Source organism: Peromyscus maniculatus, chromosome 3 (assembly GCF_049852395.1).
Source record: "Peromyscus maniculatus bairdii isolate BWxNUB_F1_BW_parent chromosome 3, HU_Pman_BW_mat_3.1, whole genome shotgun sequence".
Lineage (NCBI taxonomy): Eukaryota > Metazoa > Chordata > Mammalia > Rodentia > Cricetidae > Peromyscus > Peromyscus maniculatus.
In genome coordinates, this window is record NC_134854.1 from 73406317 (window position 1) to 73422844 (window position 16528).

A 16528-nucleotide genomic window follows, 5' to 3' on the forward strand; every position below is an offset into this window, starting at 1 on the left:
GAGTGCGATCAGCAGGAAATATTAGATAGAAGGATTTATAGCGGAGAATCTTGCGGAGATAAACAGATAGAAAATAAAGGATAGCCTCGAGAGGGCCTGGAACCTATTCCAACGGGCCCGGACTGTCTCAGGTCCAGGGTTTTTATAGAGACGCCAAGGGGTGGAGCAAAAGACCTCCTCCCCCAGCACAGCCAAGTGCAGGCCATCTCAGACACCTGCACTCAGGCCCGTGGTCCTAATCATCCTCTATTCGGACCTGCTGGGTAAAGCCACGAGGAACCCCAGAACGGGCTCCCACAGCATAGGCCTTAGATGATGTACTAGCTACAGAAATAAATTCAATCAAAGTTAATGACTAATCAATAGGGATGCTTTACTCACGATCTCACAAAATGTACACCCTGAGGTAACCAGCACGTCAGGTAATAACTCAGTCATCAGAACTTCATCATGTCTAGGTTCAAGGATAAAGTATCTGAATTTATAAACTGTAAGACTAACACACTACCCGTTATACTAATGAGGTCCTTTGAATTTATGAGGGCCTCACTGTAACATATTAAGAAAAATGTTTATAGTTATCTTAATGGCTCATTTTTTTCTATTATTCCCAGGATGCAAGAAAAAGAAAACTCCAGGACTTCCTTTGCACACAGGTTAAAAAGTGTCCTCTGAAGGCTGTTACCAAAACTTAACAGTCACCAAGCCCTGTGTCACAAAGGCTCACCTTCTGAACGACTCAGGAGGAAGCCTATGGCTGGAGATGACTCAGTGGTTAGGAGCACTGGCTGCTCTCCCCGAGGACCCAGCTTGGATTCCTAGCACCCACACTGCAGAGCCCTTCTGTAACCAGTCCCAGGGGATCCAGCACCCTCATCTGGCCCCTAGGTGTTACTGCATATGTGTAGATCACAGACATACATGCAGACAAAACATCCATGCACATAAAATAAATCCTAACAAAAAACAGCTCTATCAGCTTAAAATTCCAAATTTGTTCCCAGAGACTGCTTTCAATTTCTTCTATGAAATAAAATTTGTCACGAAGTGCTTTGTCAGATTTTAGAGGCCTACTTAATCTTCTCCACTCCATCATTAACGAGGTCCTTTTCCCAGCCTCTTCACTCTCCAAAAGACACCACTATCACCCTTATTTCCCTGGCATTTTCTATAAAATTTAGGACCACTCAGCATGTGCATGACGATTCTGCCTTATACATTACTTTCTGGCCAAAGAATAGTGAGTGTTACTCTAGTTCGAGTTGTCACAGAGGCCAAGGTTACATCCAGTACGTCCAATAGACCACAGCTTTACATTAGAGAATGTTTAAACAGCTAAAACTTTGTCAACACTCATTTAACAAAGCAGAATTGAGCCGGGTGGTGATGGCACAAGCCTTTAGGCAGAGGCAGGCAGATCTCTGTGAGTTCGAGGCCAGCCTGGGCTACAGAGTGAGTTCAGGACAGGCTCAAAAGCTACACAGAGAAACCCTGCCTCAATAAAATAAAATAAAAAAGCAGAATCGAAAGGTCACCATCCATGGTTGTTTTTAATTTCTTCTGTTGGAAACTTACAAACTATCTCTTTAATCTTCCCATCTAATAAATTGGCAGAGAGTGCCACTACCAATCGCACACACACAGAAGTTCCAGTCCTGTGTTTCTGAATGGGTGTTTAAGGACAATTCTGAATTACACCTTTGTCTTAGATAATAAAGAATTAGAAAGTAAGGTCTAAGTTGCTGGTTTCTAAAAGTATTTTAAGTTAATAGATCAGCTATAAAGAAGTGCTAAATACTCTTTATTTGATATTATACATAGGTCACAGTAAGTGCCTTTTCAATGGTGAAAGGCAGCATCCTTTGACAGGGAATTCTAATTAAAATGACATCATCAAGTCAAGAATAGACAGTTGCTTCCTGGTGTTCCATTGCCTGTAACAGGCCAGTGAATACAAACTGAAACACAGGTGAGTCTTCTTGTTTCTGAGAGTGACAGAATTTTCCCAGTGTTTAAACATATCCATATTCCCCATTATATAAATTTAAATATAAAACCATTCAATAGGTTTGAGGTGACACCCCATCTTTGTGGAAAGTATAACTTTAGTAAGTCCAATCCGATCTTGAGAAAGGGAGAGCCGTGATAGTGACTGGAATTGTTATTTTAAAAAAAGATCATATCCACTTTACTATAAGTCATTTTTACTTAAATCAGGACCGTCCCAACAAAAACATTGTTGGCCATTCATGATCTGAATTTTGATGTATGAATTAAATTATGGTACACATTAGAAGCCATGAGACATTTGTTTTGTAATAAATAAGGCAGTGGAATTACTCATTAGTAGCCTTTTTAAGATAAGCTATTAGGTCTGCCCTTTCTCCCTTCTTCTTAATTCCAGCGAAGATCATTTTTGTTCCAGGGATGTACTTTTTGGGATTCTCCAAATACTCCATCAGGGTATCCTCTCCCCAGGTGATGCCTAAACAGAAAAGGATGCAGTGGTTAAGTGTCTTACACTCCTGGTAAGTCTGCCATTGGTTACACCCATGCAATCTACGCTGGGATTTAACAGTCCACACTTACCTTTGTTCTTGTTGGCATCTGTGTACGAGAATCCAGCGGCCTGACCAGTCTTCCTCCCAAACAGACCATGGAGGTTTGGTCCAGTCTTATGCTTGCCTCCCTTTTCCACAGTGTGGCACTGGGCACACTTCTGAACAAAAATCTTCTTGCCTTTCTCAACATCACCCATTTTTTATTTCTAAAAATGAAAAGACCCAAGAGTTCCAATAACTTGCTCACGGAACACATACAACGGATCCTAATGACCATCCGAATCACCTAACTACCCACCATCCCATTGCTATTCTTACGTCCTTAACATCAGGCCGGATGCTACCTTAACTCAGTCCACTTGCAATACTCTCCAACAGCGAGCACACTAATTAGGAGGACACCCCCCCCCCTTTTTATCTTCATGATAGGCTCGTGCCCAGTGAAGGAAGTGGGAACTCAACTCAGAAGAAGGCAAGGTCAAAAAGTCACAAATATGAAAATGGACTACAATTCCATTAAGCCAAAACCACTGCAATTCTAACGTTTTCGGAATACTTAATTGCTGCCTGTGCGGCCAATTAAGGACACTTCCAAAGATAAGACAAAACACAGCAATGGGGGAGGGGGCGTCCTAAGTGCTTTCACCAGCGCTGGTCTCATTTGGAGGTTAAGTCGCTCTCCCTTGCATTAGTCTGACACCGGAAAGCAAGGGAGGGCTGGGGCAGGAGCCTTCTGCTTCTCGCGTCCCCAGATCCCCCCGGGGTGACCACGAGGTCACCCATCCCAAGCCGGTCTCAAGGAGAATGAAGAAACCCACCCTCCCGGATGCCTGATCAGGAGAAGAACCGGCCAGGTCCTGAGAAGCAGCAGCCTCGGCTCTCTAAAAAGGGTGGTGGGCGCGTCGCCTCTAGAACTCCGGGCCCCGGCCCTGCGCCCACGCCACCTCCAGCCCTGCCGCAGCCCTGCACGCCCCACTGCCCGGCTCCGGCCTCCTCGCGCCCTTCCCGCCCCGTGTCCCCGTTCCGCGCTCACCGCTCCCGGGTGACCGACACCTCGATCGCTACGACCCGAAGACGGACGTCCCGCTCTCTAGCCCAAGGACACGCCGGCCCGCGCCTATGTACCGGTGTCGGTGCAACCGCACTTGTCCTGCCCGCCCGCGGCCCGACGTACGGCAGCGTCGGCTGCTGCGACGTGACGTGGCCGCGCCCCATTGGCTGCCGCCTCGGGACCGCGCCGGCGAGGAGCGCGGCGCATGCGGGCCAGCAGGTTAGGGTGTGCCCAGAGGGCGCCCTTCCTCTAAAGGCCTCGTTTGCCCGGCACTTACGACAGGCCCTGGGACGTAAGGCGTGGACGTGGGTGATGTCACCCCCGGCTCCCTGAGCTTGCGTGTGTGGGAGGCGGGCCGGCGACTCCCTCGGGATCCAGGGCGGTGCAGCGTGGCTCAGATATCTTATCACTTCGCTCTCAAGACTCCTTCGGCCGCCGCCCGCGGGACTGCCGCCCGCCCGGTCCGCTGGCGACCTTGGCGACCTTTACCCAGGCTTGGTCCAGACTCCCTGGCTGGCGCAATCGGCACCGGCCTCCGAGTGGACGCCTGCTGGTGACCTTCACTGTTAAACCATCGTTCCGCTCTCCCAGGGACCGAGCGCCACGGTACTTGGGGCAGACAGGATCGTCGCCCGCAGTTCCTGTCCCCTTCCCCTGGTGTTTGTAGAAAAACCAAGGAGGGTGTGCTGGCAAGCTTTTAGGAAGAAAAGCAGTATTCGACCTGATCCTTGGGAGTCCACTGAGTTGCATCCCTTCTGACCATACCGGGGATGGAAGTTTCGTTAGCACACTTTTCAGTTGCACTTCAAAACGAACTCCCCGACACGCTAAATTCTGCCACTGCAAGTTTTCTTCAGAATTCTTACCTCCCAAGTTCAGACCCCAAATTTTGATGAGCGTCGGTCCTTTTCTATGTTCTGTCTAGCATTGACATCCTGTCAAGTGTTTACAGATACCTGGTGCGTTGGCAGGCTCTTGGTGTCCAGAGTGAACCCGCAAATTATGGTGGAGTTTATTTAGATTTTACCATCTTTCTTTCCACCGGCAGATGAACACTAGATGTTAGGAGGCTGGTCTAGATCGCCTTAGATTCCTTTCAAGCCGCGGGTCCTATGATCTGCTCTAGGGAATACATCAGTCTGTGTGAGTACAGTTATTCTTAGTTATCTCCAGGGGCAGTTGACTCCAGAACAGTCCCCATCACCCATACAGAATCCCATGGGTGGTGCTCAAGTCCCTCTCATGAAATGGTGTGATATTTACATACAATCGACACAGTTTCCTGTGGGAGCCCGTTCTCAGGTTCCTCATGGCTTTATCCAGCAGGTCCGAATAGAGGATGATCAGGACTACGGGCCTGAGTGCAGGTGTCTGAGATGGTCTGCACTTGGCTGTGCTGGGGGAGGAGGTCTTTTGCTCCACCCCTTGGCATCTCTATAAAAACCCTGGGCCAGAGACAGTCGGGGCCCGTTGGAATAGGTTCCAGGCCCTCTCGAGGCTATCCTTTATTTTCTATCTGTTTATCTCTGCAAGATTCTCCGCTATAAATCCTTCTATCTAATATTTCCTGCTGACTGCACTCAAGAAAACTCTGGGAAGCTGTGGGGGTGGTGGGTAAATGCCCCACAGTTTCCCCAACATTTACATCATCTCTAGATTGTAACATGCCAAATACAACCGTATATAAGTCATTTAGGGAAAAAGACAGAATCGCCAAAGTCATTCAGTACACCTGAGGGTATTGTAAGTCTAGCTACATAGTATGTGATGTGATCTGGTGTTTTTGTTTTTACCCATGGATGTGGAATCCATAGGTAGAGAGATAGGCCTGTATTTTCATTTTTTTTTTTTAACTGTCTTGACTTTTAAATCCTCTTTCTCTGACATAACACGGAACTGCCACATCTTACTATATAACAGTAGAACTCAGAACATATTCAAGACTTTTTGTAGCTTTTAGGGGAACTCATTGAGCATTCAGATATAGTCCTTACATGGGCTTATTTAAATTATCCGTATCTAGGCTTATTTGGCAAACTCTCAAAGTTTTTTTTTTTTTTTTTTTTTTTTTAAGACCTGCCTTAGTAAATCCATAGACATTCACTATGTTCTTAAACCAAGTCCTGATGCTGCCTTCCAGGTTCCTCCAAAGAGAGTGTCGTCTGCACTGAGGTCTCGCTCTCCCGTACCTCTCCTTTGTGCATCAGAAGTTACCGGTCTTAATTTATACAGGAGGTGGCTGACCACAGATTTCCAGTAGGAACATCCTGCTGCAGGGTTTGTACACCAGTGACTCAGTTGACCAAGCGAATGGACTGACATCTTACATTTTATTCCCTAACACTGCATAATGGGGTGGGGGTGCACACCAGTAACCCTGGCACTGGGAAGGAGGAGACAGGAGAAGGAGAAGACCAGTCATCCTTGGCTAGTTCAAGGCCAGGCTGGGTGGAATAAGGAGACCTTGTCTCAAACAAATTTATTCCCACGAGGAAGAGGATAGAAAACAGACAATTCAGTATTTCTCTAGCTGAGAAAATTGTGGATAAAGAGTCTTGTTTTTGAAAACTGTGGAGAGATAAGAGAAAAGCAGCACTCAGAAGGCAGAGCCAGAAGGATCTCGGAGTTCAAGGCCAGACTGGTCTTCAGTGTGAGTTCCAGAACAGCCAAGGCTACACAGAGAAATCCTGTCTTGGGGGTGGGGGCAAAAAAAAAAAAACACTACCTTTCCTCTGGTAAAGAAGGTACCACAGATTCTGCGCTGCTATCATGTCGTTCATTTAAAGCTCTGAGAGAGTCAGTGTTTACTGTTTACTCAGTATGCTCAAGAGAAGATGGTGTGCAGCTTAGTGGAGCGCTTGCCTAGCATTCAGGAAGCTTTGGGGAGGGAGAGGTGGAAGGATCAGTTTGAGATCATCCTGGACTTTGTAGTAAATTCAAGAGCCACTTGAGATATAAGAAACCCACCGGGCAGTGGTGGCACACGCCTTTAATTCTAGCACTTGGGAGGCAGAGGCAAGCGGATCTCTGTGAGTTCGAGGCCAGTCTGGTCTACAGAGCGAGTTCCAGGAAAGGCACAAAGCTATACAGAGAAACCCTGTAAAACCAAAAAGAAAAAAGAAAAAGAAACCCTATTTCAAAAGACCAAACCAATGCCCAACACCCCCCCCCCCCCCCCCACACACACACAAAGCACAAACAATAGCGACAAAAAGCCAGCATACTTGAATTATTTGAGTAGGAGAAAGAAACTGCACATTGTTTTATTTCTATTGCTCTGTCTGTTTTAGCCCTTAGGGAGGATGGAGGCTGCCGAGAGCTGTAACTGTCTTAAAGCAGATGCCCCTCTCTCTCTAACAGTACAATGGATTGCATATCTTTAAAAATATTAAAACCCCCCTCTCCTCAATCACAGTATGTAACTGAGGCCACAAGAAATCTGCTGGTTGGAGGCAGATAAGGTGCTCAGTTCATGTTGACTCTGGGGCTGGCTTATGGGCTTGTGCTGAAATGAAAGAATCTCAGGCTATTCCAGCATCTCAGTGGCTCAGAGAAGGATGTGAGGAGGGGCTGGAGCAGTGTGGGCAGAAATGCCTGGGTCATGCTGCCACACTAAAGCACCAAATACAGTTACTGACTGGTAAAGAAGCAGATTAACCTTGTCTGCCTTGGATTTAGTAATGCCTGTGATGAAAACATTTCCCTCAACTTTGAGGAAGAGGAGGAGGAATGATCGTGAGAACCAGTGGGGATAGAAAACACCAAGGAACCAGACCTTCCAGATGCGACACAACTGACGTGCATATGAACTCACAGAGACTGGTAGCGTGCACAGGGCCTGCACAGGTCCAAGCAAGATGAGGTCCTAGCACCGAGGGAGAAGTGGACATGATCTTCCATCCCTAACCAAGAGCTGTCTCCAATTGGAAACCATTTGCAAAGGAAAGGTTAGTTTTCTCCAGTGGAGGCAACAGAGTCTCACTGGGTACACCAGCCACACTTGAGGCCAGGCCCCATGCCCAGCAGTAGATGGAAAACTCAAAACCAACTCTTTTTGGAGAATTTTGTCTCACAAGGCTTTGTCTGGGCAGTTTTTTAACTTACTTGTCTTCTGCTTCTAAGTTACAGCTTCCGACTTTGAGTTTTTATGGATTCTCTCTCTCTCTCTCTCTCTCTCTCTCTCTCTCTCTCTCTCTCTCTCTCTCTCTCTCTCTCTCTCTCTGTGTGTGTGTGTGTGTGTTTTCATGCATGCTTATTCTTTCTCCCCTACCCTGTTTGTTTTATTCTATTCTGTTTTTTTTTTAATTCCCCTGTTTGTTTTTCAAAGGGAGAGAAGGCATGGAGTTGGAAGGGTGGGGAAGTGAGAAGGATCTGAGAGGCGACGAGGGAGGGGAAACCGAAATCAGACTATGTTGTAAGAAAAAAAATCTATTTTTAATAAATAAATAAAGAGAAAAAAGAAAATTTTCCCTAAAATGTCATAGCTTCAGGTTACCTTCATGTAGGTTCAAGATTTGATTTCATTGTATCTGCACAGTCTAAGAAAAGCCTGTCTGAAGAAATGAACAGAGCAGTTGCGAATGGACAGTGCATCTTGATGTCTGGTAGAAGGACGACACGTGAATATCCAGAGGAATGTCTCAACCCAGGCCCTGGAGGAGTCCCAGGATCTTGGGAAATTCCAACCCTGAGATGCCAATGAAAAGCAACAAGGATAAAATTCATCCCTAAAGGGGCTATAGCTGTTTCTAGTTAATAGGTGTGATACAAGTCTTAGTAACAAGAGACTTACAATCACCATGTAAGCAGTCACATTACTGAATGAGTGTATGTGTGCTTGTGTGTTAGTTTTACTTTTTCTTAAACTTATTTACTGTATGTGTGTGGGCACATACATTTTAAAAAAAAACTAAAGGGCCCGAGTTCCTACTCAAACCTTTGGAATGTGAATTAATCCCTCAGAAGGTCTAAGTTCTTCCAGTTGAAATAGAAATATTAAGAAGATAGGTTTTGCCTTCTGGGGGAAACTGAAACCAAGATTATACCTTGCAGGTTAAGAGTTCTGTTTGTAGTCAGAACAGTTCCTGTCTGTTCCTAGCTAAGAGGTAAGTCCTATGTCAAGTCCCTGCTAATTAAGTCTTCTATTTGTGATCTCTTAAATTCCTGGTCTGATTGTATGATTGTCCTGCTCTCATGAGTGGATTAGCTCCTGAGAGAGCCAGTTATTATGAAGGAGCAAACCTGATCCCTCTTGCTTCCTTCTTTGCCATGAGACTTCTTTCTTGTGCTCTCCACCATATGACACTGTTTGCAATGAGGTTCACACCAGAAGCTGGTGTGTGTGTGTGTGTGTGTGTGTGTGTGTGTGTGTGTGTGTGTGTGTCTATGCCTGTGTGGTCTATGTACAAAGTAATGACAAAATGCCAGCTGCTGTAATTCTGAAAGCAGACTAGAGAGTAGAGAGTGGAATAAGAAGAATGTCAAATAGATACAGGTTTTGCTAATTAGATTTACTGTTGTTTAATTTCCCCCTTTTATTGTAAAACACATCACATAGTTTGTTATATTTTTGTTTGGTGGTATTTGTTATGCCCATGTCATGAGCCCCCCAGAGACCATCAGGAGTCTGAATTAGTATGCAAAAGCAAAGAGCCTTTATTGCAAGCTCGAGCTTGGGCTCTCTGCCCTTTCTGACACAGCAGTTGGATCAGGGAGAGCCCTGAGCTCAGTAATGGCAGGGTTTTTAAGGAGTAAAGGATGGAGGTGGTAGGGGAATTCCAGATTCAGATGGGGATTGAACTCCTGATTGGGCAAGGGTGGAACAACAAAAGTCTTGTCAAAGAGGAACTGGTACTGGTGTTGCTGCAAGGAAATGGGCAACGTATATGTGAGTGATGTAAGCTATCCTTTATGTTCTGGAGCGTCTAGGACTTGTCTCACTTCTGATTGGTCCCCCACGGGGTATAGTTTGTGGCTTTTCCTGGTTATTGTAAGGGTGAGGCCTGCTTCCAGGATTGTTAGTCTGCAGCCTGCCATGGCTGCACTGATGTTAAGTTAGGCCTCTCCAGTATTTAGTATAAGCATATTATGCAGCTGACCAACATCTGTGGATGGAACTCTCTCATTTTGCAGACCTGAAATTTCATAACCTGTTCCCAACCTGGATAACTTTGTCAGCTTGACTGGATTCTGCAATATCCAGGTGGCCAGTACTATTTCTAGGTGTGTCAGTAAAGTAATTCCAAGAGACTGGCATTTCAGTCAGTGGATCAAGTAAAGCAGATTCTCTTTCATCCAAAATGGGGCGGGGGGCACGTGCAATGGTGGAGGGTCCAGAAGAAACAAAGAAGCAGAGTACTCCTGCTGTCTCTCCACGAGCCAGAGCTCCTTTGTTGGCTATGGGACAAGTATTCTAGGTTCTCTGTGTTATGATTTATTACGGGGGTGGGAGGTGGGGGTGGGGCATGGGTATCCCCAATGTGCAGGGAAACCATGCTGGGCAGATGCATGCCAGGCGGGGCATGGTGGTGGCAGCCAGTGATACATAACCCAGACGATGCATCCATGTGGAGAGTTTATTACACTAGAGAGATGAAGACGCAGAAAGATAGAAAGGGAGAGGCGGGGGGGGGGGGGGGAGAGTGAGGGGTGCTCACCTAGTGGGAGGGAAAGTAGAAGAGAGAGAGAAAGGGGCAGAGTTTTTCCTTAAGAAGAGGCCTCTACATCAGGGTTCAGGGCAGCTCCCAGGGGTGGGATCAGAATATTAACATTCTAGCCTTTGGAACTTTCCCCAGGAACCCTCAGTTCTCAGGCAGAATTGTAGTATTGGATTCCCTGGTCGGGGGCTCTCTGCGTGTGGGTTAGCCATGCTACTCACTTCTCTGGTCTTCCCAGCTTTCAGGTGGCCTGTCATAGAATTTCTCATACCCACAGTCACATGGACAATCCTGTCGATCCCATTTCACACCTGTACAAGTCCCCTCCTGTTACTACGATTTGCTTTTCTCCCCATCTTTGTACATCCCGTTGCTTCTTTCTTTCAGATTACAGGTTGGTGGCAACCCTGTGTGGAACAAATATGAAGATGCTGGGTTTTGTTTGCTTGTTTGTTTGTTTGTTTGTTTTTTTTAAAGCATGTGCTCATGTGATGGCTGTTCTTGGTTGTCAACTATATCTGGAATGAACTATAATCCAGAAATGGAGGGCATACTTGTGATTTGGACCTTGAAGCAAGAAGACAACACACAGATCTTTAATCCAGACCTTGAGGCTGGAAGGCACACCTTTCATCTGGGCCACACCTTCTGCTGGAAGGACAATGGATGTGCTCCTGCTTGCCCTGCTTGCCTCGCCTTGTCAGCACATCCATTTCTTCACTGGCATTGGAGCATGCTTCTTGGGGATTCCGGCATATACAGAAGACCAGCTGAGACCCAGCCTTATGGGACTGAGCAACTGCTAGATGCTTAGACTTTCTCTTCACAGCTAGCTAGCGATTGTTGAACTGCAGCTTGTAAGTCATTGCAATAAATTCATTATATATATATATATAATATATATATATAATATATATATATATAGAGAGAGAGAGAGGGAGAGGGAGAGGGAGAGGGAGAGGGAGAGGGAGAGGGAGAGGGAGAGGGAGAGGGAGAGGGAGAGGGAGAGGGAGAGAAAGGGAGACAGATTCATTTCATAAATTCTGTGACCCTAGAGCACCCTGACTAATACAGCTCATTTCCTATCTATATGGTACGTTTTAGTAGTCTCACAGTATGTCAGTCTTTACTAGTATATATTTGTTAGGGTGATCTGTAATAGATGGTCTTTGATGGTGCTATTATAGTTGTTTTAGAGAACCAGGAAATGCATGCATGCAATATGGCACAATTGTGTGTTCTCACCACCACACTGACTCACACTTCCCCTATCTCTCTGCTTTCCACTGAGACACAATAAAATGACATCTAGGCCAGTTCATAACTCCGCAGTGGCCTTTGAGTGTTCAAATGAGAGGCAGAGAAGCACATCTCTTCACTTAAAATTAAAGCCCAGAAATGATTGAGCATACTCAGCAAGGCATGTTGACCATGAAGAAGGACCAACGGTCAGGCTTTCTGTGACAAACAGTGAGGCTGAGAATGGAAAGGGAACACTACTGAAGGAAAGAAACTAAAAACAATTCTCCAGCAAATACAAGGAAGTGAAACACCTTACCCCTGCCACCGAGGCAGTTTAGTGAGCTGGAGCAATTCTCTTAAGCCAAGCCTAATCCACTGTAGCTCATAACTCTTCGAGTTTATGAGTACTGAGAGGTGAGGGAGCTTCAGGCTAGTCTCAAGCTAGCAGAGGTGCTTCATGAATTTAGGGGAAGACGTCTTTATTAATAGAAACTTGCAAGGAGAGGCAGCCAGTGCTGGTTTAAATCTGCAGCCAGTTATCTAGAAGACCTAGAGAAGATAATTCAATTTCATGCTAGTAGCACTTACTGTCTATGACGACCCACTCCCTACCGGCCTTTCTTTGCCTTAATCTGGTGATCTCTTGGCATTCCTTACCCCTGATGCCACTGACTCCCCAGCTTTTGCTTGGGTTAGGCCAGTGGTGTAAGGATTCTGTGCTTAATTACATCATCAGCCTGCGATGGCGTCCCAGCCTAAAAGCAGGTGGGCCCTCTGTGTGTCCCTCTCTTTCCTTTCCGCTCCTTCCTTCCATCTGTCCTCTCTTTCCCTCTCTCTCTCTCCCTCTCTCTCTTCCCCCCTCTCCCAATAAAGCTCTAAAAAGGTAACCATGGCTGTGATTCTTCCGACCAGCACTCTCCTCCACTGGCATGGCCGCCGCAGGCAGTGGCCAGCCAGGAGCAGCGTGCCGTTTAACCAACATTGGTGCCGTGACTCGGATACACCACTGAGCACGGAGGACCTGCTGTGACCGCTGCTGCCTGCCGCCTCCTTCCCCATCCAGTGAGACAGAGAGACCGCAAGACCATGAGCACGCACGTCCCTCGCCGCCTCCGTTGGACCCACACACAGCTACCGCTGCCATCACCACAGCCTTTTTGTGTTGAATGATTCCTAGAAGTTGGAAGGCTGAGCTCTGGATGCCAGCTGCTGGATTGGCTCTGGCAAGGTTCCTCTTCTTGGCTTGCAGATGGCCAGCTCCTGGCTGTGACCTCACAGGAAGAAAGCAGAGGGAATGTAAGCAATGCCTCTCCTGTTATCCTTAAGAGGACGCTAATCCTACCAAAAGGGCTCCACCCTCATGACCTAATCATTTCCCATATGTGTTTTTTTGGGGAATGCATTCACTCAGTCTGGAGCAGAGTGAATCTGCCATTCTCACGGCTGTAGTCTGAGCTATATTCTTTGTGATGGACACCCCGGGGGTTGTCTTCGAGGTTTTCCCCGGGCTGTACTGGCAACGGCAGGCACATTTTCGCTCCTGAGGAGGAGGTAAGTGGTGTCTAGGGTTCAGTGGTGGACCAACTGCAGTACAGCCGCAGCCCTCATGATCACTTGACGAAGAGGACTCGTGACTTGAGCTGATTCATAGATCTCTCTCCACTCTCAGGGATGCCTGAGATTGTAGTCTGATCCCAGTTTGTTATTTTAATTTTTTATTTTTCTCTTGGCTACAGCCATGAGACAAAGGGGTGAATACAATATATTTACCACCTATATTGGTGGATAGGGGCGGGCATGGGTAAACTTGGCCACATAACAGCGTAAACCTGGCTGCATAATCACGTAAACCTGGCCGCATAACAGTGTAGCGGGAACTTCTGCCAGCGAATGGGCAAATAAGACTTACTTTATCCCCAAGCTTTCTACTAAAGTTCTAAGTAAACCCTTCTCCTTCCCAACTTCTGCGTCTGCCACGTGCAACCTTTTCTGTCTGACTTCTGCTGGCAGTGGGCGGGCTCAAATGGGCGGGCTTGGGCAGTTTCTACGACTCGCCCTAACTCACCTTAACTCCACCCACTCACTCTCTCGTGCATACAGACAGGGCCCTGATCTCTGCCTTGTTCCTAATTCCAAAAAAAAAAAAAAAAAAAAAAAAAAAAAAAATAAGTTCTCATGCACCACAAGCTTTTCTCTTCCCAGTTCCCTGTTCTCACTGTTCAGCCCATGACACAGGACCACCACAGAACCAGAGTCCAGAGATCATCACCTTTTTTCTGTGTCACCAGCATCTTGTCAAACAGAAAGTTCCCAGCCACAGCCAAGAGGGATACATGTCTCCAGAGCAAACGGATAACAGACAGCATCCCACAATGCCTGTCTGCCTTGGAAAACTCCCCTTCTCCATTCCCCCCAGAGCCAACCGATGTCCAAAAGTCAGCTGGAAGCAGTTTCTGAGAGGAACAACGCCCCTATTCTCATCTACCTGCTTTTTTATAATAAGCGAAAGTCTGGGATGTGAGGATTCTGTCCTTAATTACGTCATCAGCCTACGATGGCATCCCAGCCTAAAAAGCAGGTGGGCCCTCTGTGCGTCCCTCTCTTTCCTTTCTGCTCCTTCCTTCTGTCTGTCCTCTGTCTCTCTCTGTCTCTCTGTCTCTCTCTCTGTCTCTCTCTCTCTCTCTCTCTCTCTCTCCCTCCCTCTCTCTCCCTGTCTCCCCGCCTCTCCCAATAAAGCTCTAAAAAGGTAACCATGGCCTCTGATTCTTCCAATCAGCACTCTCCTCCGCCAGCATGACCACTGCGGGCGGTGGCCAGCCACGAGCAGCGCACTGTTTAACCAACAAGTGGAAGGCACTGGAAACTTCTGAAGGTCTAGGATAATGCTTCCTGCTGTTCTAAGTCCCCTGGAGCCTCACTAGCCCCTGGCAGTTCTCTTACCTCTCCCCATATCTCTGTGAAGAGCTCTCAGCTACACTTCCTTCCATAAGGTCCTTTGGAGGTCTGTTTTCTAGGACCTTCGTGAGTAGACTGGGTTTCCCATTTTCAGGACAGTATCCAGTCCTCAGCCATGTCTGTTTCATGACAGAAATTCTGTTCTCCTCACTTGTCCTGCTCTGTGAAGTGGATGGTGAGAAGAGAGCACCTAGGCAACTGAGGGCCTGCTTCCTGCCCTCGGTTACTCCAGCCCCCCACCCGCTGGCTGCCAGACCCAAAGGCTGATGGTGCTGTCTGAGCCTTTTGAGGATTCTGCTGGGCAGTATTGGCTGTTTCCTCCACCTTCCATGTTATGTGTTTGGATGGTTAGAAAGCATCCTCTTCACTCTTATTTCTAAGATGTTCTGATGTTTTAATTCTCCCCATTGACTTGGCTGATTTATGCCTTTGGGTGTGTGCGTTATATGCTTGTAGCATAAGACACAATCTAACAACCAAAATAAAAAGTTTTAATGTGTCTTTGATCTTTACAGGGTTTCTTCATGTACCCTTGGCTGTCCTGAAACTTATTCTGCTGACCAGGCTGGCCTTGAACTCTGAGATCTGCCTGCCTCTGCCTCCTGAATGCTGGGATCAAAGGTGTGCACCACTACCACCAGGCAGCGTTTTTTATTATTTTATTTATAGTATTTTTATTTTATAATTAACTTAATTTCACATATCAGCCATGGATTCCCCCATCCTCCCTCCTCCCACCCCCTATCCCTCCCCCCAACCCACCCCACCCCCACTTCCTCCAAGGCAAGGTCTCCCCTGGGGAGTCAGTCCAGCCTGGCAGACTCAGCCAAGACAGGTCCAGTCCCCTCCTCCCTACACCAAGACTGAGCAAAGTATCTCAGCATAGGCCCCAGGCTCCAAAAAGTCAGCTCATACACCAAGGACAGGTCCTGGCTCCACTGCCTGGGGGCCTCCCAAACAGTTCAAGCTAATCAACTGTCTCACTTCTCAATGGAGACTTTGAAAGCCAGAAGGACCTGGACAGATGTAATGCAGACACTAAGAGACCTAATATACCCAGCAAAACTTTCAATCATCATGGACGGAGTGAACAAGACATTCCAAGACAAAACCAGATTTAAACAATACCTATCCACAAATCCAGCCCTACAGAAAACACTAGAAGGAAAATTCCAACCTAAGGAAGTCAAATACACCCACAGGCAAACAGATAACTCCCACAACAGTAAACCCCAAAGAAGAGAAATCACTACCACCAAAAGTTAACAGGAACTAACAATCATTGGTCACTAATGTCCCTTAATATCAATGGACTTAATTCACCTATAAAAAGACACAGGCTAACAGAATGGATACGAAAGCAGGACCTATGTTTCTGCTTCATACAAGAAACACACCTCAAATTCAAAGATAGACACTACCTCAGGATAAAAGGCTGGGAAAAGTCTTTCTAATCAAATGGTCTTAAGAAGCAAGCTGATGTAGCCATTCTAATATCCAACAAAATAGACTTCAAACTGAAATCAATCAAAAGAGATCAAGAAGGACATTACATACTAATCACAGCAAAGATCCACCAAGATGAAGTTTCAGTTCTGAACATTTATGTGCCAAACACAACGACACCCACATATGTAAAAGAAACATTACTAAAGCTTTAATCACACATAAAACCCCACACATTAATAGTGGGAGACTTCAACACCCCACTTTCACCACTGGACAGATCTTAACAGAGATCGAAACTTAACAGAGAAATAGGGGACTTAATTGGTGTTCTGACTCAAATGGACTTAATTGATATCTACAGAACATTCCATCCTAACAAAAAAGAATATACCTTCTTCTCAGCACCCCATGGAACCTTCTCTAAAATCGACCACATACTTGGCCACAAAGCAAATCTCAACAGATACAAAAAAAAAAAAAAATTGGAATAACCTCCTGTGTTCTATCAGACCACCATGGTATAAAGTTAGATTTCAATAACAACAAAAATTACAGAAAGCCTACAATCTCATGGAAACTTAATAATGCTCAGTTGAATCACCAATGGGTCAAGG

General features: G+C 46.3%; 1 protein-coding gene across 1 annotated transcript; it reads right to left on the reverse strand.

The window, feature by feature from the left end:
• Nucleotides 1-1785: 1785 nt before the first annotated feature.
• Cycs (cytochrome c, somatic) lies at nt 1786-3749 on the reverse strand. The gene is made up of 3 exons (XM_006982189.4): nt 3595-3749; nt 2590-2767; nt 1786-2485 (listed from the first exon to the last, which is right to left on the reverse strand). The coding sequence occupies exons 2-3, from the start codon at nt 2756-2758 to the stop codon at nt 2337-2339; spliced, it is 318 nt and encodes a 105-aa protein (XP_006982251.1). The 5' UTR covers nt 2759-2767; nt 3595-3749; the 3' UTR covers nt 1786-2336.
• Between the last annotated feature and the right edge of the window lie 12779 nt (nt 3750-16528).

What these genes read in the sequence shown, in the direction of transcription:
- Cycs (XM_006982189.4), bottom strand. Translation starts at nt 2,758, where the DNA reads ATGGGTGATGTTGAGAAAGGCAAGAAGATTTTTGTTCAGAAGTGTGCC. An exon ending in AGATGCCAACAAGAACAAAG is followed by an intron (nt 2,486 to 2,589) that starts GTAAGTGTGGAC and finishes TTTTCTGTTTAG; the next exon opens with GCATCACCTGGGGAGAGGAT.